This window comes from Notechis scutatus, chromosome 9 (genome assembly GCF_049901735.1).
Source record: "Notechis scutatus isolate UNSWTSFEM ecotype Mainland chromosome 9, rNotScu1.2, whole genome shotgun sequence".
In the NCBI taxonomy this organism is placed as follows: domain Eukaryota; kingdom Metazoa; phylum Chordata; class Lepidosauria; order Squamata; family Elapidae; genus Notechis; species Notechis scutatus.
Genome location: NC_142017.1, coordinates 1,325,746 through 1,349,974, shown reverse-complemented (window position 1 = coordinate 1,349,974; position 24,229 = coordinate 1,325,746). Strand labels below are relative to the sequence as shown.

The following is a 24,229-nucleotide window of genomic DNA, read 5'->3' as shown; positions in this document are numbered from 1 at the left end:
CCATGGCTTAGCCTGAGGCAGGATGCTCGTCAAGCGAGACCAAGTTTGGGGGATGTTCTGAGCCAGGTCCGCAGCGGAAGCTTCCAGGAGCTTTAGAGCAAGTTGGGTCCAGAGGTTAACGGGGATGTATTTTAAAAATCAACTTTTGTGCAGGCCTTCGGTGAGTAGGAAAGGGGGAGAGATGCTGCTGAGGGCAAAGCTCCAGCTTGGTTTGCAGGAGGCTTGTATTAAAATCGTGGCTTGCCGGAGTCAGAAAGGTCTTCCGTGGTGCTAGAAGCTGCAGCCAGGCGGAGTGGACACTGCGGGACTTGGATGGACAAGAAGCCTGCCTTAGTTCAAAGCAGATTCCTGGGCTTGGCTTCAGTCCCTCCCTCTGTTTTTATTTTTTTATTTTTGCTTTAAAAAAATAATTCTGGGAGCTTTTTCCTGTTTACTGTCTATGCTTATTTCGGCCCTGTTCCCATTTCAGACAGTTTTTGGACTCCGGTGCCTGAATCTGAAGCCAAATAGTTATTTGTTTTGGTTCCTTTTGCACTAATGCAAAGTCTGTGATGTAACCGTTGTACATTTCTTGGATACCAACCTTTTTTTAAAACTATTTCCAAACTGTCTCCTCTTTGCAGCCTGATTAAGGCTAGCTATGATAAGGGCAGCCCTTCTGGCCTCAGTTGGTCAGTCTTGGCCAGGAGAATCCTTGCAACGTTAATTTTAATTTGGGCGGCCGCGAGCGGGCTAACCATTCCCGTTTCCACTGGGGCATAAACCATGAATTGTGCTGGCTAACAGGAAGGAGGATCTCGGGTTCTTTCTCTGCTGCCAACCCTCACCATCTGGAATTTCGTTTGGGCAAGCAAGCGTGAAAAATTTAGAATTTTTATTAAAAAGTACACGAGAAGCGATGGGTCCTCAAAGGGGCACAGAAGATGATTTGAGGGAGAGCCGAAAATAAAAATAAAGTGCTTCTCCCTGACAATGGCTGGCTTATTTTTGAGAGTTAAATTAATTGCTGGAAAGGAAGATTGGAGAGACCCCTTGGAGGGAAAATTCCTCTCGATCAGATCCAGGCACATGACACGGCCCTCATAGGAAGCCCAGCCTCCTCCACTCTCTATCGTGCCCTTCCATCTCTAGCTGGCAGCTCAGGGCTGCCATCCGGCTGCCAGCGAAAGACAAGAGTGCCAACTCCAGAAATCAGGGAGGAGCATTCTGGCAGGAGATGTGGGGTGGGGGGGGGCGGGAGGGGGGAGCAGGAAAGATAGAAATCCACCCAGTCAAGGAAATCAAAGCTGGGAGATAGAGATTGTGCCTGACAATAAGCCTGCAGGCAGGACTCGCCTGTCGTCCGCCGTGCCAGGAGAAATACCTTCTGAGGGGGAGAGAAGGCCCTCTGCCAGCTCGGCCCAATTTTTCCAATGGCTTCTCTCTCTCTCCAGCTCAGCCCCTTCGTTGCTCTTTCAAAGTACTGGTTTCGGACCAGCTATCAGGACCTCCGTTGCACTCTCCTTAGCTAGGATAGGCTGAGCCATAGTTAACCTAGGCATGGTTTAACAGATTAACAGAGTTGGAAGGGACCTTGTAGGTCATCTAGCCCAACACCCCCCCCACCCATGGTTTATTTATTTATTCCATGGTTCGTGGAATAAACCACCCTTTCCTGGATTTGCCCAATCAGCTCAGCTGTGAGTCCTCCCTGACTAAGGTTTGCATCTTGCCCTGTGTCCAAAGCCATCTGTACAATGGGAGGGCCAGCGGGTGGTATGGATTTATGAAACAAGGCAAATCTACGTGTCCCAGGATATAATGTTGCAAGGTCCAATTTGGGTCGGTCACTGGGACCAGCTTTTGGACTCGTGCTGGAGCCCATCTTCAGGGAACTTCTTCTTCCAGCACGAGTCCGAAAGTTCGGAAGAGTCAACTTCTGGTCCTGGTGAGCGACCCAGATTGGATCTCGTGTGAATTTGGTCCAAGGGTCTGTCAATCTTTGCCTGAATTCTTTCTCCAGGGATCAGTCAGAAAATGGAGCTTAAGCTCTGAACGATGCCTGAGTATTGCGAATCCAAAATTTCATGTGACCGCCAACCTTCTGGCAACCCAAGGCTCATGTGGACTTTCTCTTCTTTACAGGTCTCGCCGGAATGCGATGATGCGTCCTCCCTGCACCTCCTCTGCAGAGCCTCTCCCGCAGCCAAGATGGACGTAGGAGTGGTCCAAGAGGCGGAGATGCCTCCCAGCCCCTGGAGAAGAAAAGAGAATCCAAGGGATGGAGAGACCTTAGGCTGAGGAGGCGAAGGAGACGGGCTCGGGAGAAACCTGGTCCTTCATGACATCATGGGAGAAACCCAGCATGTTTATGCCACCCGTGATGTTGAGTCTGGTGGCCAGGACAAAGTGCTCGGCTTCGAACCATTCAGCAAGAAAGATCCGGGTGAAGTTGAAAGCAGATCCGAGTTGGAGGGGCAAAGTGGGGGCCACAATGGGGCCGACGTGGTCAGCAACAAGGAGAAGGAGCCTCAGAGCCAGCGGGAAGCGGTGATCCGCCCCCAGAAAGCAGGCAAGATAGACTTCAAGTCCCTCAACAACCGCCCCAGGTTTTCTGGGGGCAGCCCATGGGGTGGCACCAAAGGGAACCCCCCCTCTCCCCCTGGAAGGAGCCGGGCAAGAGATAAGAGCAGCCGGAGGGCAGGGAGGAGCGAGCGGAGCCATCAGCAACTCTACCGGCTCACCCTCAACAATGCCAGGCCCAACCCCACCATTGGCATTGCTTACCCCCAGCAGAAAATCATGCCCCCCAAGAAGGTGGAAGCTGACCGAGGGCCGGCCTTGGGGAGCAACAGGTTCCACGCGCCCAGCCTCCCCGAAAGAGATCTGAAACTTTCCGAAGAAGAGCTGAGCTTTGGCCCCTGTTTTTCAGAGGCTCCCACCAGCCACATCTCCAGCAACTATACCTCACAAGCCATCACTGCATGTCCAGGCCATGGTTCGAAGATACAACCACTGGTTAATGATCCTCCTGAAAACCCTGGCACCAAAGGGCAGCTCCCTTACCTGGAGTTCCAAGCCAACGGAAGTAACGTGTGGCCTTCCCCCGACAAAGGCTACCTTGGTGCTAATAATGGACTCCCGGCCCCCAAGCCGAGCACGCATTGCCTAGGGCCTCTGTCCTTCCAGTACCCCTTCTCCCCTTTGCACAGTTCAGCCTCAGATCCGTTCCAAGGTGAGGCTCACCCCCAAGACTATGCCAACAGCATCTCGCTGGCCACCAGCCAGGCTTCTCATGGTGCTTTTGCCTTCCGTTCTTCCTCCAGGGACTGGAAGGAGGAGGTTCGTGGCAACGGCTCCTATGACAATGTGGAGAGCAGGACTTACGGGCTGACTCCTCCCCCTGCTCCGTTCCCCCTGCCCCAGGCGCCGGGACACTTGCCATGCTACAAAGGAAGGAACGGGCCTTCCGCTGACCATAATGGTGCTATCTCGCCTTCTGGTGCTATTGACCAAATTCCAAGCACTTTCCAAGAAAACCAAGCTGTTTTCCCACCCAGTTTACATGCCTCGAGTACGCCGAAGGCCGTGGGCAAGAGGCATCCGTCTTTGTCAAAGGACGGCGTAGCTAGTCAAAGGATACTGGATGTAGGCAGCTCTCTACGAAGGAACGGGCTACCAGTTACTCTCCCGCAAGTGCACTTTCAGAGCAAGGCTTCCAATGAAGCGTCCAGCGTGGTGCCTTTTGAGAAGAGCCTTCCCGCCAGCGTTCAGGCCCACCCCCAGCTCCTGCAGGCCTGGGAGGGAGGCAAAAAGACTTATCCCCCCATGGAGCCCAGCTCAGCGGGGTGTCCCAGTCCAGGGGGCAGCCAGGTCTCCTTTGGGTACCATTCGGGTCTTGGCAAAAGGGCCTGGCAGCATCTGCATCTCACCTCTGGTGTGCCCGGCCAGAATAGACTCGAGCTGTCCAGAAAGTTGGCCAGCCAGAAGCTCCCTTTCCCTCTCAGCACCTCGAAGTGGGAGGAAAGCAAGAAACTGCCCCAAAGCCCCACCAGCTATCCCAGTAAAGCTCTGGGGGGTGAGGACCTGGCCCATCAGAACTGTAGCTCAGCCAGCGGCCTCTGTTTCGAAGGGTCACCCGAAGGAGAGACATCCAAGAGCAAGACTTTCTTCCTCACCATGAGCCCAGCACGGCCTCCCATCCCATCTCACCACCCGCCCAGTCCCAGTTTAGGGTTGCCACCAGCCACCTTAGCCCCATCCCCAAAGGGGTCTCCTCTCTCGTCCCCCACCCCCAACCTCAACAGCAGCTGTTCCTCACCCTCCCTCACCTCCAGCAGCCCTCCTGGCCACAGCTTTGAAGATGAAGCTGCCTTGGCTGCCTCCACCTTCTTCCACCACCAAGGGCACCCAAAGGATGGCAGGAAACCCTTCCAGGCCTCGGAGCTGCTGGGTGCCAGCTCGGTCCCCTACCAGGTGGCCAACCCTATCAAGGCCTTTCAACAAGAACTCCTCTACAAGGGCGTCTCCGTGGACAGTCATTTCCAAAAATCCAACGTGGATGCCTCCAAAAGGTGCCCGGAGGGTTTTGAGAGTGAGCTGCCTCCACCACCTTACCCATATTCCTCCTCCCGTCACTTCCTGGCCAGCTCACTGAGCAGCACGAGTCTCGACCAGTTGGATGTTTTCCTGACTTGCAAGCAGTGTGATCAGAACTTCAGCAACCTTTCGTCTTTCTTAGAGCACCGCCAGTTCTGTGGTTCTCACGTAGTCCTCCCAGGTCAGGCCAAGGACTCTCCCGGAGGAGCAGAAGTCAAGAAGCAACATCAGGCCTCTCCTGAACCTGCAAAGCACGGCCAGACTAGCCTGGGGATGCTTCTCCCTTCAGACCCTCATTTGCAACTGCTTGCTTCGAACAAGACTGTGGACTTCTTGGTGGACGTAGAAGGTAAAGGAGAATCCAAAGATGATCCTCTGAAACTGAACCAGCTCAATGGCTTTCCTGGAAACTTCTTGCCACTCAACACTTCTGACTTGGAGATCGATGATGCTAAACTAGACAGCTTGATCACTGAAGCTCTGAATGGACTGGGATACCAGTCGGATAACCCTGAAATTGACAGCAGCTTCATAGATGTGTTTGCTGATGAAGACCTGGTATCTGTGAAGACCACTAATGCTGGGACACCTTTCAAAGCAAAAGAAAGCTTGACTTTAGGGAAGAAAGCCAAACACGTAGGTATGGATGAAAGCATGAAAATGCTCAACTGCTGTGACAACCATCCTAGTGGGGAGTTGGCCAAAAGTAAAACATCAAAGCCACCTAAAGAGAGAGGAACAAACTGGCTTTCAGACTTTGGAGAAGAAAGACACGAAACATTCAAGAGCACAGAACTGCCTCGAAATAAAGCCCCAAAGCCATCAATATTTGGGGCAGAAGAAGAAGACGACGCAAGTGTCCAGTGCAAAGCAGGGAAGAAGAACGGCAGTGGTCCTTTCCTGCCAGCAAAGCAGGGGAGCCAAACTAGGTCAGACCTGAGGCAGACCAAGAACCTTCCCTGTGCTTCTCCAAGGAGTGAACTCAAGACTGGTGGTACTAACAGCATGGCAGAAAGCACCACGCTGTCCAAGAAAGGTGCCAAGAAGAGGAAGCCACGCAGTGGCAGTTGGAGCAAGGAGCTTATCCAGAAAATTGTCCAGCAAAAGAACAAATTCCATAAACTGCACAGCCAGAATAGCAAAGCAGTGTCACTTTCCTTGTTCACCAACCGGTTGCTTCCAGAAACGAAGGACAACAAATTTGGCGAGTATGAATACATGTCAGAATCAGATGACGAGAGGGTGGAGTACGCCAAGCGACACTGCAGGAGAAAGCTGGGCTCCAGATTCAGTGGACAGCTCAGAAGCGGCTTGAGCAGAAGGACTCAAGGAAGAGGAGGAAGGGAGAAGGGGACGGAGCCAATATGGAGGTATGGTTCCAGAAGAGGAGAGGAGGAACCCAAAAGACTTGCAAGCAAGGAGCTGCAAAGGACAGGTGGTCCTTCAGCAAGAGTGAGGAGGAGAAGCAGTAGGTCCTCCACAAGCAGTTGCCAGAGTCTGAGCATGTCCAGTGAGACCAGCAACAGCCCCCAGAGCACTGAGAGGGGGGATTCAGACATCGAAAGAGAGAGTGAACAGAGGAAACGGTTCCTGAAAATTTCCAGATGTGTCGGACCCCTTAATGTTCCTGAGAACAAAACTATAAGAAGAAGCCACGGTATGAGTTCCAACTTGCCTAGAAAGCCCACTACGGTTGACCCACCTCAAACTCAGCCGGTAGATAAACAGAAATTTCAGGAAGACAATCCAAGCATTCCCCAGGACACACATCTCACACAGAGCAGAGAGGTGTCATGTCCCTCTGAGGCCACAGCTGGGAAAGGTCCCACTGTGCCTCTTTCTCCTGACGTTTCTGACCAGTACCATGGGGCCTTCTGCGGTGACAGTGAACATCCAAGGGTGATGCCAAAAGACACAGATGGGGCAGAGGGCCATCGCTGCCATCCATACACTGCCGGTAAAGGAGGGATCTTGAAAAACCCAGCGGAAGAACCCACCGGTTCTCCTTCCGTGGGCAAGCACAGCATTTCCAGTGAGGAGAGCACCAGCTACGAACAAGTGGACCTCGAGGGCCTGAAGAACCGGCAGGAACTCATTATGCCAATCAGCTGCTTCGGAGACAATCCTGGGAGCCGAGAGACCTCTGGGAAAAGTGTCAACCCCTTTCTGGATGCTGCCAATGCATTTTATGACTGCAAAGAATTGTCCCACAGCTATGAGACCCCAAGTCTATTCTCAGGGCGGCTGACCATGGGACCTCCCCCTAACGAAAATGCGTACTTATGTCAGGGAGACTTTGATGTGCCCTCGTTCAAAGAGAAGCACGGTGGCATCCTGCCCTGTGAATCGGATCATGCCCAGAGTAAGGTCTCCGCACCACTTCATTTTGATTCATCATCAGCATTTTTAGAATTCCCTATAGTTGAGTTTGATGCCAACTTATATGATAGTGTGGCTTCAAGCAAGGATAATTACATCCCCTTTGAGTGCGCCAGTCATCAGCTTAGCAAGATAATCCCCTTTGACCAGCAATATTCCTCTTTTCTGCCAGAAAAGGACTGGACTCTGATGGGGGACGTGTCTCCCATTTTGGCAGGAGGTACGCCCCCGATTCCTAGACTGCCTGTTGAAAAACCAATAGCGAAGAGGCCCTCCAGCAACATCAGCCCCTTGTCTCTATCTGACCAGCTTTCTGAGTATAACGTGCATTTCATGAGTGGCCTGTCCGAGGATGAGCTGGAGATTAAAAGGTTGGTCACTGAGCTCGAAAGCCAGTTGCAAGCAAACAAGCTTCCTCTGCAGGCGCCTTATGAAGACCAGGCCTCAGTGAATCACCTCAGCCTGGAAGCGAAAGAATCGGCTCATGAGTTTTTGTCTTTACGGCTGGACCAGGAACAAGAGGGCAAAGGATTGTTTCTAATTGAGGCTGGGTATGAGAATGCCAAGCTCCTTCCCACGGAACCATTTAGCTGTGAAAATATAGCGAGTGAGAAAAGAGCCCCTTCAGCTTTGGAGACCAAGTATGGGAGTCCCAACGCCCCTTGGCCGTGTGCAGGGTCATTCAGCCCATTAGGGTCAGCCCCGGGTTTGATTCTAGTAGGTACGTTTAGCCCCCAAGGGCACCAAGACAAAACGGCTGAAAATCTGAAGGATATTGAAATCTCCGCTGAAGTTGACTTTGGGGGAATAAAAAATGATTCATGCCTGGATGAGGTATCAAACAGCTCCAGGGCGCCAGACTATGCTGAACAGGTTATACAAAGTCCTGATTCAATCTTTCCCGAATCTCTGGAGGACAGGGATTTAAATCCACATGAGAATTTGTCACTGAGATCAGATGTCTTCCCAAAGCTACTGTCAGAGCAGAAAACATGCGGTAGCCCCACTGAGTTAGAATCGTATGGCCACGACGTCTCACCGTTAGATCCGGAATTTGACTTGCAGGGTGTGGATGCTCTAGAATCAGATGAAAACTTGACTTCTAGTGCACAAAGCAAAAATCCAGAAAAGCACCCACCTGAAAAGCTAGAAACTACAAGTCTGTTCCAGAACAACGAAGATGAGCATCTAGGTAATAATGACGAGACTAGGAGCCAAACAGTTTGCCAGACTTTAATGCTCAATGCCAAAGGTGACAATGGAGACACACCACACTTTGATGTGCTGACTTTTTCCAAGGAGGTGGATGGAGACGTTGGGTTCAAGTCCAGCACCCAAGAGAAAGCAGGTAACCCTCTGCATCAGCTGCAGTTGTTCGTGGCCAGGACAGTTAAAAACAATGAGGAAGAGTTGGTGAGTTCATCCTTCCCAGTTCAGCATCCTGGGGCTCACCTGCCCACATGGCAGAGCCTTGCTCCACAGCCAGAAGAGGAGCTTATGGACAAAGAGCCAAATGAAGAAGTCACCAGTGGCCCCGGGTTGGAGAACAAGAGAGAGAATCTGTTAAAAGAGACTGCCAAGTTTCCAACCAAACTGCTTTCAGAGCCAGAGAAAGAGACAGAGCCTTTTGGTGAATGTGCCTCAGATGTTTCCAAAGACTCAGCCCCATTGAACCCAGCACAATACTCTAAAGTTGTCCAGCAGCAGCACTTAAAGGTTGAATGTTTGGAAGTGAACGGCCACGCCATGTGTGCAGAGGGTATCTCCCCGGAGTCCGATAACCTCTCTCCACTCAGCAACTCAGAAGCAGCCTCGGTGCTAAGTGGGGGAAGAGCACAGCAGAGCCCAGTTACAGGACTGGCAAAGGAGGATCAAGAAGAGAAGACCTTGGCATTTAGAGACTGCAGAAAATCCCCCTTAAGCCCTTGGTCGCCCGAGAAGAAAACACCACAAGGGGCTTTATCTGCTGTGCTCCAAGCACAGGTGGGCTCTTGCGCTTCTTGGAACTCTGGGGACCAGGAGTTGGGTGCCGACAAAGTCCACCAGGTGGAAGAGAGTGAAGATCAGCTGCAAGACCTGCAACTTAACATGTCGTTGACTCCCATCTATTCCCCTGAAAGCCAAACGGAGCGTGTTCATCTCCTGCAGAGAAATGACTTCTCTTCAGCAAACAGCTTGGATTCAACAGAAGGTCATGAATCGGAGAAGCAAGTCAGTTACTATGCTGAAGCCTCCCAGGCTGGACTTTCTCTGGTTCTTGGCTCTGCTGATCAGAAAAAGGTGCTAAAAACAAGAAATGCTACAGGCTCTGACTTCGGAGGGATTCCATTGGAAGAGATCCCTGGTCAAATCATTGCAGCAAGTCAGCAAGTTGCCTTCCTTATGTGCAGCTTCCCTTCCGTTGTCGAGAAGAAGACGGCAGTTCCTCAGCCGAGCCCACCCAGACCGAAGGGATGTGCAGAAGCCCTTCCGTTCTTCCCCTCCTGTGATGCCATTTCACACCTGCCCCCAGATATGCCTGGTGCCCTGGCTGAAGACCTCAACCATGCCCTGATGGAACCCCAGAAGAATGTCCCTCTGGGTTACTCCTCATCTCTCTGCTCCAACAAAGGAGCATCTTCTGCTGCTGAAATAAATAGACCTTTGAACTTGCAAATGAGTGACTGCAAATCTCCCAGCAGGCTCCCTCTGAAAAGCAGGAAGCGTCCTGAAGAGCCCTCTGACTATCAGCCGGATGAAGACAAAGGCATGTTTTCCGTGAGGGAGGAACCCAGGGGTCCTCAGGCAGTATCCATACACGATATCTTGCTCGCCCCACTTCCATCGGGAATAGATTCTGTTGAGCTGAGAGGTGGAGTCTATAATGAAAATGTGTCATCAACATCCAAACCCCAAGAGGCAAAGGACATTGGAGGAGACCCCCAGGAAGAAAGTAGAGATCCGTGTCAGTCGGAATATTTCCAGAAAGATGTCAATGTTGAAGAGATGCCAGTTATCCTTCTGACTCAAATGGCTGATGACACTAGTCGGATTCCACCAAGAAGATCCTCAAGTGACTCACAGGATCTAGGAAACAGAAGCAATTTGAAGAAGGAGGACTCTGCATCAAATGAGAATTCGAAACAATCATCTGACTGCATGGAACAATCCATTCCTGAGGATCAAACCTTAAGAAATTATTCTAAGCCTGGACAATCCAAAGCAAGGAAGAGGAAAGGCTTGCAAACTGCTTGTGATATTTGCTCCATTTCTTTTAGATCCAAAACTGGGTTGATAAGACACAAAGCTGTGAAACATCAGAGGAAAAAGGATGGAGTCGTGTTACCTGACAACAATTCAGCCCCGTTGGAAAAAGCATTAAAGACAAGCAAAGTGTTTCCCAAGAAAAGTGTGAAGTGCTTCATTCAAGAGAAACCTAGTAACTCAGACCTTTCAAAAGCTGTAGGCCGGTCTTCTCCTAAGGCCTCCAGAAGGCAAAAGAAGGCGCCAAAGGCACGGGGCCAAGAAGGTATTAGCAAGGAACTCAATGGCCCAAATGTTATTGCGTTGGACACAGCTCATGAATTCCAAACGACAGATGAAATACAACCCACCAGCTCACAAGCAGAGAAATCAGATGGGTCAGAAATCCAGTCTAGAAAAAACACAAGTACAGAAAAAGCAACCAGAGTGGCCCATACCAAAAGATCAAGTAGCTACGCAAGGCGAAAAACCAAGGAAAAACCCAGGCAAACAAAAATGACATCAGACAAGGATGAGGTCACTGCCTCCTCTCTTCAGGAGTCTGAGGTCCCTCCGGTTCATGGTAACACCACTGGCATCACTGATGACCACATTCTGACCACCATCCCTGAAGAGCCTGGGAAAGGGTCAGAAGAGCAGATCAAGGTATCTTTGCCATCGCTTCCTCAGCAGTCCTTGACAAATGAATTAGACAACATCAATGAGAAAATGCCCTCAGCTCAAAGGACGGTTGAACCACAGCTTCCTCAGAACGTGGAGAGCCATAAAGAAGAAGGAGAAGAGCTGGGACAAGTAGAGCATATCCCTGAGAGATGGCCCAGTGGATCTGTGAAAGAAGGTGAGGATGAACCGAACCAGAAGTCATCAGAGAAGCGTCTGTTAGAAGAGGTGACGTGTACCAGTCAGAATAGCCCGTCGGGATATCCCACGAGCCCCAATCCCTTTTCACCACCTTGTCCTCCTGGAACCGCTTCTGAAACAGGTTCTCCCAAACCCACATCTGAGAAAGCATTGGATGCCCCTTGTTTTGTGACTCCGGAGCCCTGGAAGAGGGAAGAGCCACAGCCACCGAAGGAGGAGCCTGCTGTTGATCCTGCAGTCGAACCAGATCTACCGAGCTTGTTCGATGATGATGCCACATTTTCACAACTTTTCCCCAGAAACGATGAGTTTGCCCGTAGAAAATGCACACGTGTGTATGGGAAGCGCTCCAAAAAGCCTAAAGCTGTTTCAGAAATCATTGCAAAACCAGAAGGCACACCAGATCTTTTTATGATCCGCATGGCTTCTGATCTTGGCGAAAACAGCTCCTTCTGTGTTACCCGGGAAGATCCTTGTGAATATGACACAATTTCCATTGATGATGCTTTGATGCTCAACATGTGTCATGGGAGTCAAGTCACGAGTGGTGATGTTAATTCCAGACCTACCAAAGAAACAGCCCTGCAACTGGATACTGGGCAAAAGGAAGATGATGATGATGATTTGAAAAACAGTGGTGTCTTTCTGTGCAAAGAGAGTCCCACTGGGTCTCTTCCATGCTTTAAAAGCTGGGATAACCTTGAGAAAGCAACAGAAAATAGTTCTGCTGAGGGGCCATCGTGCAACTTGTCCGTGCAGCTTCCTTGTGGGCATTCAGCAGCAGAAGACAACCCAGAACTGCCTGACCTGAAAGAAAAACCCCACAGCACCGAAGAAAAAACATCCTCTGCATTTCCTACCATTGACATGGAGATGTTGAACATGAAGTTTGAGACGGGGGATGTTTGTTTCTGCCCCACTGGAGAAGATCCGCTGAGTCCCACAAAGGGTGGTGGTGATGGCCCCTTAGGTCCCAAGCCAACATCCCTGTTGCGAGTCAAGCCGGTGAAACATAAGCTAGAAGAAGGGAAGGCGGGGAAAACCCGCAATGATTTAAACCTCAAGAATAAAGACAAGCAGTATAAATGCAAAGTCTGCTTCCAGTGGTTCCTTACTTTAGGGGAACTGGACTTTCACAAGCTCAGCCATAATCCTTCCCCTCCACCCACATGCTACATGTGTGTCCAGAGGAAATTCAGCTCAAGGGAACAGCTGAGGGACCACTTAAAGGAGAAACACGCCAAGAACAAGGCTGGCCTCTGGGCCTGCGGGATGTGCCTGAAGGAAATTTCCGAGGTCTGGATGTACAACGAACACTTGCGAGAACACGCCACGCAGTTTGCCCGCAAAGGCCAGGCTCAGAAGTCAGTCTTGGGCCTGGGTTTCAGTGAAGAGGATGCTGCTGTCACGCATTTCCTCAACTCCATCATTTGCCGAAAACCCAGCAGGTTTCCCAAGCAGGCCGAAGGGGGAAACGGAGCACCGGCTGGCAGCGAGGTCAAAGGTCCCAAAGAGTTTTCAGGGCAAGAGCCGGCGGTCCACAAAGACTTGCCGGAGATCCCCACCAGAATCCGGCCACCCATCGCCTCCCTCAAAGTCCCAGCCGTTCCATCTCCTGATCCCGTTCCCAAGGTCGAAGGGGCCCAGAAGTCGGTGCCCATTCACCCTGAGTGCAAAGATCCCTCCCGAGACTGCCACCACTGTGGGAAGCAGTTCCCCAAGCCCTTCAAACTCCAGCGACATCTCGTGGTCCATAGCCTGCAGAAGATCTTCTTGTGCCACAAATGTCCCATGTTCTATCAGGAGACCAAAGAGCTCCGGAGCCACCTTAGCCAAGAGCATGAAATAGCTGAAGAAGCCGACATCAAGCACACCACTCTGTATGCCTGTGAGCTTTGTGCAGATGTCATGCACGTCATCAAGAAGTCTTTCATATGCAGCACTTGCAACTACACCTTCTCCAAAAAGGAACAGTACGATAGACACATGGAGAAGCACCTGGTGGGCAGCAGCAAGACCTTCCGTTTTCGAGGTGTGATGCGGCCGGGGCCCTTTGCAAAATATGGGAAGAAGGACCTCAAAGAGGAGACCCGTGCAAGAGCAGAAGCTCCAGCAGCCAAGAAGAAGAAGGTGTCCCACCACCACAACTCTCCTGAACTGGCTTTGCCTGTGCACTTGGATGGGGCCCAAGCATCTCAAGAAGGTAGTCAGACTCTGCCATCCGCTGGTGAGGCTCTGTCCACAGCCACTAGCCTGGCCATGCCCCCTTCAGCTCAGCCTCCTATGGAAACAGAAGGACCAGGAAGGGATTTCTCTAGTCTCCTGGCCGAAAGGGGGACATCTCCACTTCACCACCTACTTCCATCCCTTCCTCTTGAGCCCCAAGATGACCCAAGCAGCCCAGAAAACATTACTGCACTTTCTCCCGAAACATGGGCAGATGTGGAGAGCCCAGGGGACAACCCAATGCTTCTCTTAAACTCACCTGATGCACTTAGCAGTGATCTTGCCAGTGTGTCACCTAGGAAGACGGCTGCTGCCCAAGGAAAGCTATCTCTGGCTTATCTCTCTGAGAAGCACAACAAGGAACACGACAGTCCAGAAAAGGCCATAGTTAGCCGAAGGGTCGAACACAATATAGGGACCTGGGAGAGCCCGTATTTAGAAGATCTTGCCAGCAAGGTGCCCAAGTTTTCTCCTGAAAATCCGGGGTCTTCAGAATGTAAATGGTCTCCTGAAATACAGTGGAGCAGCAATCCTGATTTGAATGGAACAGCCCCTCAGGAGACCGTAAGCAAGTTACGTTTGCCAGAAACCAGTTTCCATGAGTTACCTCTCAAGGACAAGGCGTCATCCTCTATGCTAAACCGGCCTGCCAAGGAAGTTCCTTCAAAGAAGGTCATCGGTGGTCAGGCCAATGCTGATAACACCCCTGGCATTCCCTGCTCTCTTGATGGTGCAGAAGAAGTTCAGGTGGGTCCACTCTCGAAAGGCAAAGCTTTCCCAGAAATGGACACCACTGCTCACCCCAAAGATACCAACTCCGGTGTTGGCACGAAAGAGACAGAACTCAACTTGGTCAGGCCTGTGAGTGGCGAAGCGGCGAGTGCTCAGTCAAAGAACCACCATTCTGAGCTGAACAAGTTCCCAGAAAGACCGGCTGCAAATCGGCTGGCCGGTCCACACTCCAAAAAACCAAAGGAACACAACAAGTCCTCCCATCGGGGAAACTCGGCCTCCCGAGAGAACATTGAAGGAGATGGCAGCAAAAAACGGAAAGGCCGGAGCCAAGATTCTGTGAAGGGCGACCACGTCAAGAAGGTTGACTGGCCCACTACTGAGGCATTGGCCTTTTCCTCTCGACGGAGGGACACGCATGCCAACAAACAGGCCCCTAAACTCAAGGTGTCTGTGACGGACAGCCAGCTTCGAAAGTTGGTGCTTGACCAAGGTTTCCAGAAGAAGGTAGAGATCGGCCATGCCAATGGAGAGTTAAGGCGCAAGAAGGAGGTCTTGGGGAGCAAGGCCCTGTACCCCCTCTTAACCAAAGACCCCTCTGCCTCCCTGCCCAGCTCTCTGAACCGCCGCAGAGCTGTCCAAGGTGCTAAAGTCCCCACTTCCCACAGTTACAGGACAGCTGAGTCCCAAACTCACCTCCTAAACCAACTGTTTGGGCAGAAATTAACGAGTTTTAAAATTCCTTTGAGAAGAGATACTTCTGAGTAATTTATGAGTGACTTGCCGTGATCCTTCGCTGCTTTCATGGGGCTGGTGGGGGGGATGAGGGGGGGAAGAGAAATTATCAAAGCATTACATTCATTTGTGTAGCTTGGTTTCTCCGTCTAGCTTAAATGAACTTGCACTGCAGACTCTCAAATAGTTCTTGCTTTATGTCTTACTAATCTACTTTAATTCACCTGATTTATCATGCAAAAGCTAGAACTTTGATGTTGCCGGTGGTTCGTTCTCACGGACTAAAAATGGTAATTGCTTTGGGCAGAGCGAAGTGTCAAGAGGAAATGTTTTATGGCAGAAGTACTGAGGTTGTAAGGGTGGCTTGCAAATCTCGGCCCCTTTTTCAGTCGGTGTCTCTCTTATCTTTGGATAAAGAATTTGAAGACGTGAACTTCATACCAGAGACTGCCTTGTTCGTGAGGTGCAGCACACTGTAGGAAGCATTGGTGCCCCTGCTCCTCCTCCCGGAGGCTTTGCACAAGTAATCCTGAGTGATTTCATTTAATTGGGAACCAGCCTTAGACAAGATACTTTGAAAAATAATTATAAAATAAACAGGCCACAATTTTGGCAGACAACCCTTCCCAAGAAGGTTGCGTTGAGGGCGAATTTGTTCATTCCAGAGACTCTGAAATTCTCACCTCTCTCAGACCACTGTGTAGATGTTGTTGAAATGTTGTTGTTGTTGTTGTTGTTGTTGTTTAAAAAAAGAGTAAAGGGGTGTGGGCCCTTTAACCTAACTAAACTGCACCTTGAAGATGTATGACAGAGTTGAATATTTTTTTAAAAAAATATTGTTTTAATATTTTCCAGTGAGAAAACTGTGCCAAGACCACTCCGGCCCCACATAGTAAGGCTTTCCTTGGGTTAAAAAAAAGAGAGAGAGAGAGATTTTTTTTTAAAGAAAAGCAAAACAAAAACAAAAAAACCCCAAACATCATTGTTTTTAAAGGCTTTCTGTATCGAGGTAGTTGCTAAACTTGGTATGGCTTTATACTATGCAGTTAAGTGGTGCTATTTTTCATTGTAATGTGAATTCTAACAGGAACACACACAAGCATACACACATGCACACAAAAACACAAGGTAAAAGAGGAACAGCGGCCTTTATAAACTGACACGCAGGGGGGTGTTTTTCAAACATTGCCCTGCTCACAACTCTGCAGTGTGTTTTATAAAGGTTTAAATCCTGAGATATTGTTCTCAGCATAGAGTTGGAGGATCTGGGCCAGTGTTTCTTGATGTTGGACACTTTATGAAGTACGGACATCAACTCCCAGAATTCTCCAGCCAGCATAGCTGACTAGGGAATTCTGGGGATTGAAGTCTGTACCTCATAAAGTTGACAAAGTCCAAAAAACACTGCTCTGGACTGTTTTGGGGACCTCTGTGGGGAAGAGAGAGCAGAACAGCGCACTGAAGTAATTTGGGGTTCTCCCCCAGAATACTCTGCATATGTCTTGCAGACTAAATAACGTTTGCTTTTAAGGTCTTTTTTTTTTAAAGGAATTACATGACGTTATCTTGTTAATATCTACCTTTACAGTTCACTGTTTTTTAAAAAATACTTTGATTATATGTTTGGGTGCAATGCATTATGTTAAAAGTTTTTTATTTTGGTATTTGTGAGAAAGCAGAGGAAAGTGACTATTTGGATTGTTTTTATAATGTTGGTCGGGTGCCCATTGGACCTTCTTTTAATATTGCCAAATAAAATAAGGGATGTGCATACAAGAATGGTACTGTAAAATGGGGCTGAGATTTATCCTCTCAAATATAGTCCAATATTTTCCCAGAAATTTGCCGGTCTGTGTGAAGTTTGTTTGTTTTTTTTAATATATTTTTTTTACTATCAGGAGATTTTACATAAATGTGGAAGAGAAAAAAAAAACACCCGCAGATAAAGAGTAGGAAAAGGAAGAAAATATAAAGGAGTAAAAGAAAAACTGAAAGATAACAATGAAAAATGGAATCGATCTTTAAAAAAATAGCTTCTGATCTTCTTCACAGTTATCCTGTCCCGTATCGCATAACGTGGTTCCCTTCTTCCCGTAAACAAACCTTTTCAATCAATTCTCAAATTACGTTCATTTTATTCCGTTTGCAGTTCTTGTAGGAACTACAATGGTCTGCTCCTGGGGCTGCCTGGCTTTTCAGAGGCAATTGGAAATTCTGAGAAGCATCCATAAACCCAGAAAGGAAAAAACCAAGAAGCTCAGCCAGTCCTTTGCTTCTCTGACCAGGGAAATACCTAATCCCTCAACAACCTGGAGCAAAAGTGGTGAGGCTGATGGTTGGGACTCACTGCAGAAGCCCCCATTTTCCCTTTGGGCTGCTGCTGAATGTTTCAAACATTCTGGGGTTCGCTCTGAGGGCTCAACCTCTTGCAAAATGAGGTGCCAACCTGGGAAAGAAAGGAAAAACCTCTGTAAATGCAGGAAGTCCGTGACTGCGGCAAAAAAGGTCATAAAATGGGGGGAAACTCACGTAATAAATGTCTCACTTAACAACAGAAATTTGAGACTCCGTTGTCATAAGATGAGGATTACCTGTACGAGCCACGAGGCCGTCTTTGCATGGGGTGCCCCTCTCCGATCGGCTCCTGCATAGCCCTCTTTCTGGCATCCACCTGGCAGGCAGGCAGGCAGGAGCAGCCTGCAACCTTTGGGGCTGCAGGCCGTTCTTCCAACTCTGCCGATGGGCTCCTGGGCAAAGGCCAGGGTCTTCCTGGACCACCCTGGTCCTCTCTTTACGCCCTCAGGGTGACGTCTGCGGCCACATCCCTAAGATTCGGGGTTGGCACAGGCAAGTCGTAGAAATAGGATCTCTTTCATTATTACGACTGCCACCGAAACGTTTAAACGCTGTCGGGCAGAGATAACTCCTCACTCTGGGCTCGGATCCGGCCACTTGGGGCTTGTAACGAAAGCGGCAGGCTTAATTTGATTAATTGATAGAATTGTTTCCCAAACCGTCCCTTTGTTTATGGCGGCTGAAAGTGCTCACCGCCTGGTCTTTCTGCAGAGCGTTGCAAAGCAGAGATAAAGCAGTCTGAAAATAATTAGGATGGCTTAATTTAGGGAAGGGAGGGGAGGGGGAGAAAGAGCTGGGAAAGATTGCAAGGAAAGGAAAAGGGGCTCCTATTTTGGAGGGGGGGCAGTGGGCTTGAGCAAGAAACTGGAAAGTTGGACAACCCCCAAGGACCCCCTCCCCTTGTTAAACCGCAGCACAGACGCCAAGCGAAGGAAGGAGGGTTTGTGCCTATGTGTTCCAGCTTTCTCTGGCCTTTAGATGTACGAAGTCTTTGGAGAGGGGGGCTTAGCAAGGCTGTTTCTCAGCAGCCAGTGAGATGGGAAGGCACACGGCTCTCCTGCTCCTCCTATCTGATTTCGTGCTCGTAACACCCACCAGGCAGAAGGAGCTGCACAGCCTGAAAGCCTTTTCCATAGTCTCCACTTACGGACCCCTGAGTAGAAGTACTCGTCCGCTAGGCAAAGACACAGGCATTCAAGACTGTGTTGGGGTGTTCACACAACATTTGGGGCAGCTGGGATCCCCTCTCCACACTGGCCAACCCTTATCCAGGGTCATTCGCTCCTCCTTCCCCCACCCTGCCAAGGCCTGCCTCTCTCATCATCTGATACATGATAGGGAGACTTCCAGGCCCTCTTGTGATCGCAAGTCATTGGTCTAGATCTCAGCTCTTGCTTGGGGAAAGAAAAAGTCCAGTCCATTCGTCAGGCCCGGTTCCGTAAAGCCCTCACGTTTGCTGAGCTCCACTTAGAAAACAGCAGGATGCCAGCGCTGTCATTCCAGGGAGGAAGCAAAGCAGGAAGACTGTTTTAGTCAGTCTTAGGCAGATTAATTTGAGCATTTCTGTGCATAAGCATTGGCCGAAGGGGGCAAGATGGGTAAGGATCGCCAGCTTGGATCCCCAGCTAACCTTTCCTAGTAACTGGGCAGATGCTGGTTTTCAAATCTGCCAGGCTCTTCACAATGGCTCAGTTAAACAGTCTCGTGCCATCTCATTTGTGTCTTGGACTCTTCTTAACCCATGTCCTATGGCAACATGTACATCCTTGTTCCTGTATGTACCCATCTGTACATATAGAGGAGAGAGTGATGCATTTGTAACATGTTTGAAGGGACACCCTGGGATTCTGTAAGAAAATCTGGAGAAGAGCCTTAGAAGAAACCAAACCAGGAACGGTTCTCTGAGGTCTTCAATCGCCTCCCGGCCCCTGGAGAGGGACCAGGCCCACCTTCCATGGCGTCCTCATCCTCGTACATCCTGCAATGATTGGAAGAGGTTGAATTGTTCTCAACAGCTGCATCCTAACGTCTCCCACTTCCTTGGGGAAAGGGTCATCCGTGCCTCCAAGGGTCATCGTTCTCCAAGGACAGAGATCCAAAGAAGCCATTTCGGCTCCCCAACAGGTGGGCCAGGGAAAAGAGGCAGGCACATTTTTCTGGGGGGGTTTAGCAAAGTGGGCACCAGCCCCTTGCCAAGGCTGGGTCTCGGCACTTTCAGAAGGAGGCCCAGCCAGCAGAGGGCAGGCTTGCCTCTTACATGCCGGACCATTCCTCTCCATCCTTTTCCATTAATTCCTCTCCTTTGGAAGCGACTCATCCAATGTCATCGTAGGGATGAAGTGGACCCTTTCACCCTATTTATTGACTGATCCTTTCAGGATCCAAGACCGTTTCCCATTTTTGTTCCTTCTCGCAGTGCGCCCTTTCAGCCTTCCATCCAATAGATGAGTGAGATTTGGCAAGGACTGAACTATTATGTCCCTCCTGAGCAGTTCCAGGGTCCATTTGTTCCCCAAGGTATTTGGGGATAGTCTTTTCAGGAAGCCAAAAGGCAGGTGGGGTGCTTGGAAGGAGAACACATCCTTCCCTGCCTTTGTCTGCAGTAACCCTGGCTCTGCCCTCAGCCATGCAAAGAGTGTCTCTGACCATGGGAAGGCTGCATCTTCACCTACTGTCTACACCCCAACATGCCTGTCCTTGCCAAGGCTCTTCCCCAGGGGTGGGATCCGACAGGGTTAACTACCGGTATGGTGATTTACGATGTGCTTCCCTGCACACTGCGCAAATGTGTAAATCTTCGTCAGCTTGCTGCCTGGACAGCTGAGAAGCGCTGCATGCAGGGAAGCAGTGTTTGAAAAAGCACTTTTTTCCTGCTTTTTCAACCGCAGCTGTGCCTCTCACAGCAGCTAAGGTTGAAAAAGCAGGAAATAAAGGTCAGGCAAGAGCCCGGGCAGGCAGGTGGGCCAAAACAGCAGCAGACATAGAACCGGTTCTATGTCTGCTGGTCTTCAGAGCTACCAGTTCTACAGAGCCAGACAGAACCGGTAGAATCCCACCCCTGCTCTTCCCCCAGCACCCTCTTCCTTTACCTCATGCTGGCTGGGGAATTCTGGGAGTTGAAGTCTTGCCAGGAAGTTGGGATGGAGATGGCTGTGCACCAGCTCACCTGCTCCAATCCTGGTCTGACCATTGCCGTCAGTTGGGTTTGGCCAATGTTCAGCCATTTTCTCCCATTTCTTTCTGTGCCTTAAGATAGTCCCCTGCTCCACCCATCTGCTCTTCCCCTTCCATGCCCGCCCCCCGCCAACTCCTCCCAGCCACCTTTCTGGATCTTTCTTAATATCTTCCCTGATTAATTGGCACTAATACAAATGTACACCGTTCCATAAAAATATGCCATTTTGCACACAATGGGGATGGTGATGGCTTGCGTATTATCTCTCCTCTGCAGGCATGTAATTCAGTCTGCGGGAAAACATTCTGTTTATTGGAGTGCAATATGAATCTCTCTACAGACACAGTCAAGCAGGACCAGGCACTCTGGTGTGGGGGCATCCTTGCTCTCCCCCCCCCCCATCTCTTTTTTTCTCTCTCACACACATTCTTAGACCTGACTGGGCTGCATTCATATAGAAGTGGGAGGGAACCTCAGTATTTGCACATTGTCTGAATGTGCCCATCACGGGGCTGCAGCCAACGTTAAAATGAGCAAATTGTCCCGTTTCAACCTGAGGGCTTTCGTTTAAGGCCTCCAAAGAGATCATCTAACTTGAGGCTCTTCTGTAAATGTCTTGATGAGGGTTGTTTGAATAGTGGTGGAATGGCGGTTAGGGGAAAGGGTTTATATTATTTTTTGTGGTCATGGAATAGGGTTTGTTTTTTTTTGGTGGTAGTTGTATATATGGGAAGATCTGGCTCACGCAGCTCTTGAGAAAGCTCTCATGGTAGAGTTTGAGCAGAAGCCAGATGGACTTGGCTACCATGGCAATGGGGTCACCATCGGAAGACCTAAAGGACCAGCTTGGGGATATATCCTCCTGGAGAAGGTCTGTTTACATGGTTCAAACAGAATAGAGCTGGAAGGGACCTTGGAGGTCTTCTAGTCCAACCCCTTGCTCAAGCAGGGCATTCTATTCGAGACAAGTGGCTGTTGAGTCTCTTCTTAAAAACTGTTCGTCAGCCATTTAAAAATCCATCTGGTGGTGATGCTGTCTATCTCCCATTGGCCTAGCCCTAGCTTAACAAGAAGTAGGTTGTGGTCTACTTTGTCGAATGCCTTACTGAAACCTAGGCATACTACGTCCACAGCATTTTGCTGGTCTACGAGTCACTTTCTCCAAGAATTTCATAAGATTGGATTGGCACGATCTGTTTCGAAAAAGCCGGTGGCTGGCTTCTACTTTGTACTTTCATTTGTTTCTAGATGCCCCCAGATCTATTTTTACGTGATCTTTTCCAGTATCCTCCCATTAGGTATTGAGGGTTGTTAAGAGCCAACACTGACTTGATGGCACAAGAGCCATTAGTCTAGAGCAGGGGGGTCTTCCAACTCGGCCGCTCGAAGACTTGTGGACTTCAACTCCCAGAATTCCTGAGCTAACGTGACTGGAGGAGGAGGAATTCTGGGAGTTGAAGTCCACAAGTCTTCAAGCGGCCGAGTTTGGGGGCCCCTGCATCAGTCGATCTCTAGGCAAGCGAGCCATGCCTTTGGCAGAAGAAATCCATAAGGGTGAGGAAGGAGCAGCAGCTACGGACTCCTTGCTGATCTCTGAGTTGGGGGTCTTTGCCCGGGAGAGAAAGGGTCAGCATGCACAAAGACACCCCCCCGCCCCAAAGACCCCCCCCCCGCCCCAAGCCCGGAGCTTAAGCAGCCACGCGGCGCAGCAGCCTCCAACCACCGCCGAGCCGCAGAGCTTCCTCCTCCGGGCGCGCGGGGGGTGTCAATCACCGCCGGCCCCGCCCCCCTCCCGGGGCCGCCCTATCCGGTGGGCGTGTCCGGCCCGCCCTATGGCCTGGGAGCTGCCCGGCCGTGGCCACGCCCCCCCGCCAGCCTCCGCCGCGCCCGCTGCCGCCCGGGCTCCATTGAGAAAAAGCGCGCGCGCGCAGAGGGCAGGTCCGGCGGCGGGCGGGAGGGGGGAGGAGGAGGAAGAGGCGGAGAGCAGCCCGAGCAGGAAAGCCGCCGGCCGGTGCCGGGTGGCCAGCGGGGCGCCGCGGAGGGAAGCAGCCAGCCCGCCCGCCCGCCCGGTCGGTCGGTGCCCGCCGCCCAGCCCTGGGAGCGCCGGGTGGGCATGAGAGCCGCCCGCCTCGCCCTCGCCCTCGCCCTGCCGCTGCAGCCGCCGGAGGGACTCGGAGCCGCCGCCCCGCGATGTCCAGGAGGAAGCAGAGCAAGCCCCGGCAGATCAAACGTGAGCGCCCCCGCCCCCCGATCCTCCTCCTCTTCCCGCCCCGGCCGAAGTTGCTGGGCGTCCCGGTCGGGGACTCTCGCCTGCCCTTCCCGCAGCCCGACGGAGAGGGGCCGCCCCGGCACCCGCACGACCCCCGCGCCAACTTTGCCTCCGCCCCCCGCTCCTCCTTGGCGAGGGACCCCTCGCCTTTCCACCCCCGCCCCCAAAGCAACTTTAACTGCGGGGTCCCTCCGGGGATCCCGCGGGGGCTTCCCGGCCGCCCCTCCCCGGGCCCGGCGCGGCCGGGGCTTCCTGACAGCTGCCCCGAGGAGCCGGGGGCGGGCGAGGCGGCTCCCCCCCGCCGTAGTGATTGACAGCGCCCGTCCGGCTCCCAGGCAGAGGGGGCACCGTTGGGGGCGGGGAGGCGCCCCCTTTCCTCCGGGCGGGCGGGCGGGCGGGGGCGTCCTTGGCCCGCCGCTCCGCCTCTGGCCGCTTCCCCGCCGCGATCGCCGCCCCGATGGGAGCCGCGATAAGCCCTTAAAATATTCCTTTCTGCGAGCCCCGTGGAGATAAGATCGCCCTGTCGGGACGGGCTGAAATTACGATCTTATCTGGCGCTTGACTCACTCCCGGTTCTCGCGTTGGGAAGTTTCATCTGGAGGGACTTTTGCAGACGAGAGAGAGAGAGGAAGGAAGGAAGGAAGGAAGGAAGGAGAGAAAAGGAAGGAAAGAGAGAAAGAAAGAAAGAAAGAAAGAAAGAAAGAAAGAAAGAAAGAAAGAAAGAAAGAAAGAAAGAAAGAAAGAAAGAAAAGAGGGGAGAGAGGGAGGAACAGCTGCGAGGGGAGGGGAAGAAGGAGCAAAGAAGCTGGCTGGGACTCCAAAGGTTGCGCAAGACTTGACACCTGGACAGTGGATGATGCCACCCCCCCCTCTTCTAATCGCACCTCCTGTCTTTGCCTCCCTTCTCTCCCCTGACCCAGATAGAGCCCACCTGAATTGGGGGAGGGCGCCAGCCAAAGTGTCCACCCCACTCCCAGGACGCCGGGATTCGGCCTTTTCTCTTGGCCCTTCCTGATAAGATCCCACTTGCAAAGATTCCCGACTGAGTTTCTGCTGTGGGGAAGCAGGTAGAGGGGGCTGCAGAGGAAGATTTTTTTTTGGGGGGGGGGGGAGGAAGGACTGGGGTGGCGGTGCCTTTTAATATCAACGGAGAAACTTTTCCAGTGGCAGGTTTGGCTGCTTTTCAACCTCCCTCCCTCCCTCCCTCTCTTTCCCTTCCTGACCAGATCTCCGCGTTGATAAGGCCCAGCCAGATCTCTGGATAGCGCAGCTCCCGCTGGCCCCCACCCCCACTGATAATGCGTTTTTATCTTCACCGGGGAAAATAATTGCCGTTCTCAGCTGCATCTACCTGTTTGCCTGCTCAGGTGATTTCTTCAGCTGATAAGACCCAGGCAAACTTTTTCCCTTCTTCTTCTTCTTCTTAAAAAAAAAAAAAAAAATTGGATGAAAGTTCTTCTTGTCCTCCACGCCCCCCCACCTCAACACCCCCCACCCCCAATTCAGAGTCCCATGAATTTTCTGGATCTCTGGCTGTTCTTGCCAATTTCTCGCTTCTTCTCTCCCTGAGCCGGATTTGTGTAATCAGGTAGATCTGGTGGATTGTTTTGGGGGGGATTAAAATGAGAGATTGAGGGGGCATCGTCAAGGTAACCCCCTAATAAGGGGGTCCTCTG

General features: G+C 51.2%; 2 protein-coding genes across 2 annotated transcripts in view; both read left to right on the top strand.

Annotated features, from left to right (window-relative positions):
* ZNF469 (zinc finger protein 469) overlaps positions 1 to 16,595 on the top strand; it is a 108,663-nt gene extending 92,068 nt beyond the window's left edge. The window contains exon 3 of the mRNA XM_026686285.2: positions 2,125 to 16,595. Coding sequence (XP_026542070.2) covers positions 2,329 to 14,787 — 12,459 coding nt within the window. The 5' untranslated portion in view covers positions 2,125 to 2,328 and the 3' untranslated portion in view covers positions 14,788 to 16,595. The remainder of the gene's footprint in view (positions 1 to 2,124) is intronic.
* A 5,635-nt stretch (positions 16,596 to 22,230) lies between these two features.
* The window catches only part of ZFPM1 (zinc finger protein, FOG family member 1), a 72,606-nt gene continuing 70,607 nt past the window's right edge, over positions 22,231 to 24,229 (top strand). Inside the window, 1 exon segment of the mRNA XM_087971379.1 lies at positions 22,231 to 22,514. Coding sequence (XP_087827505.1) covers positions 22,475 to 22,514 — 40 coding nt within the window. The 5' untranslated portion in view covers positions 22,231 to 22,474.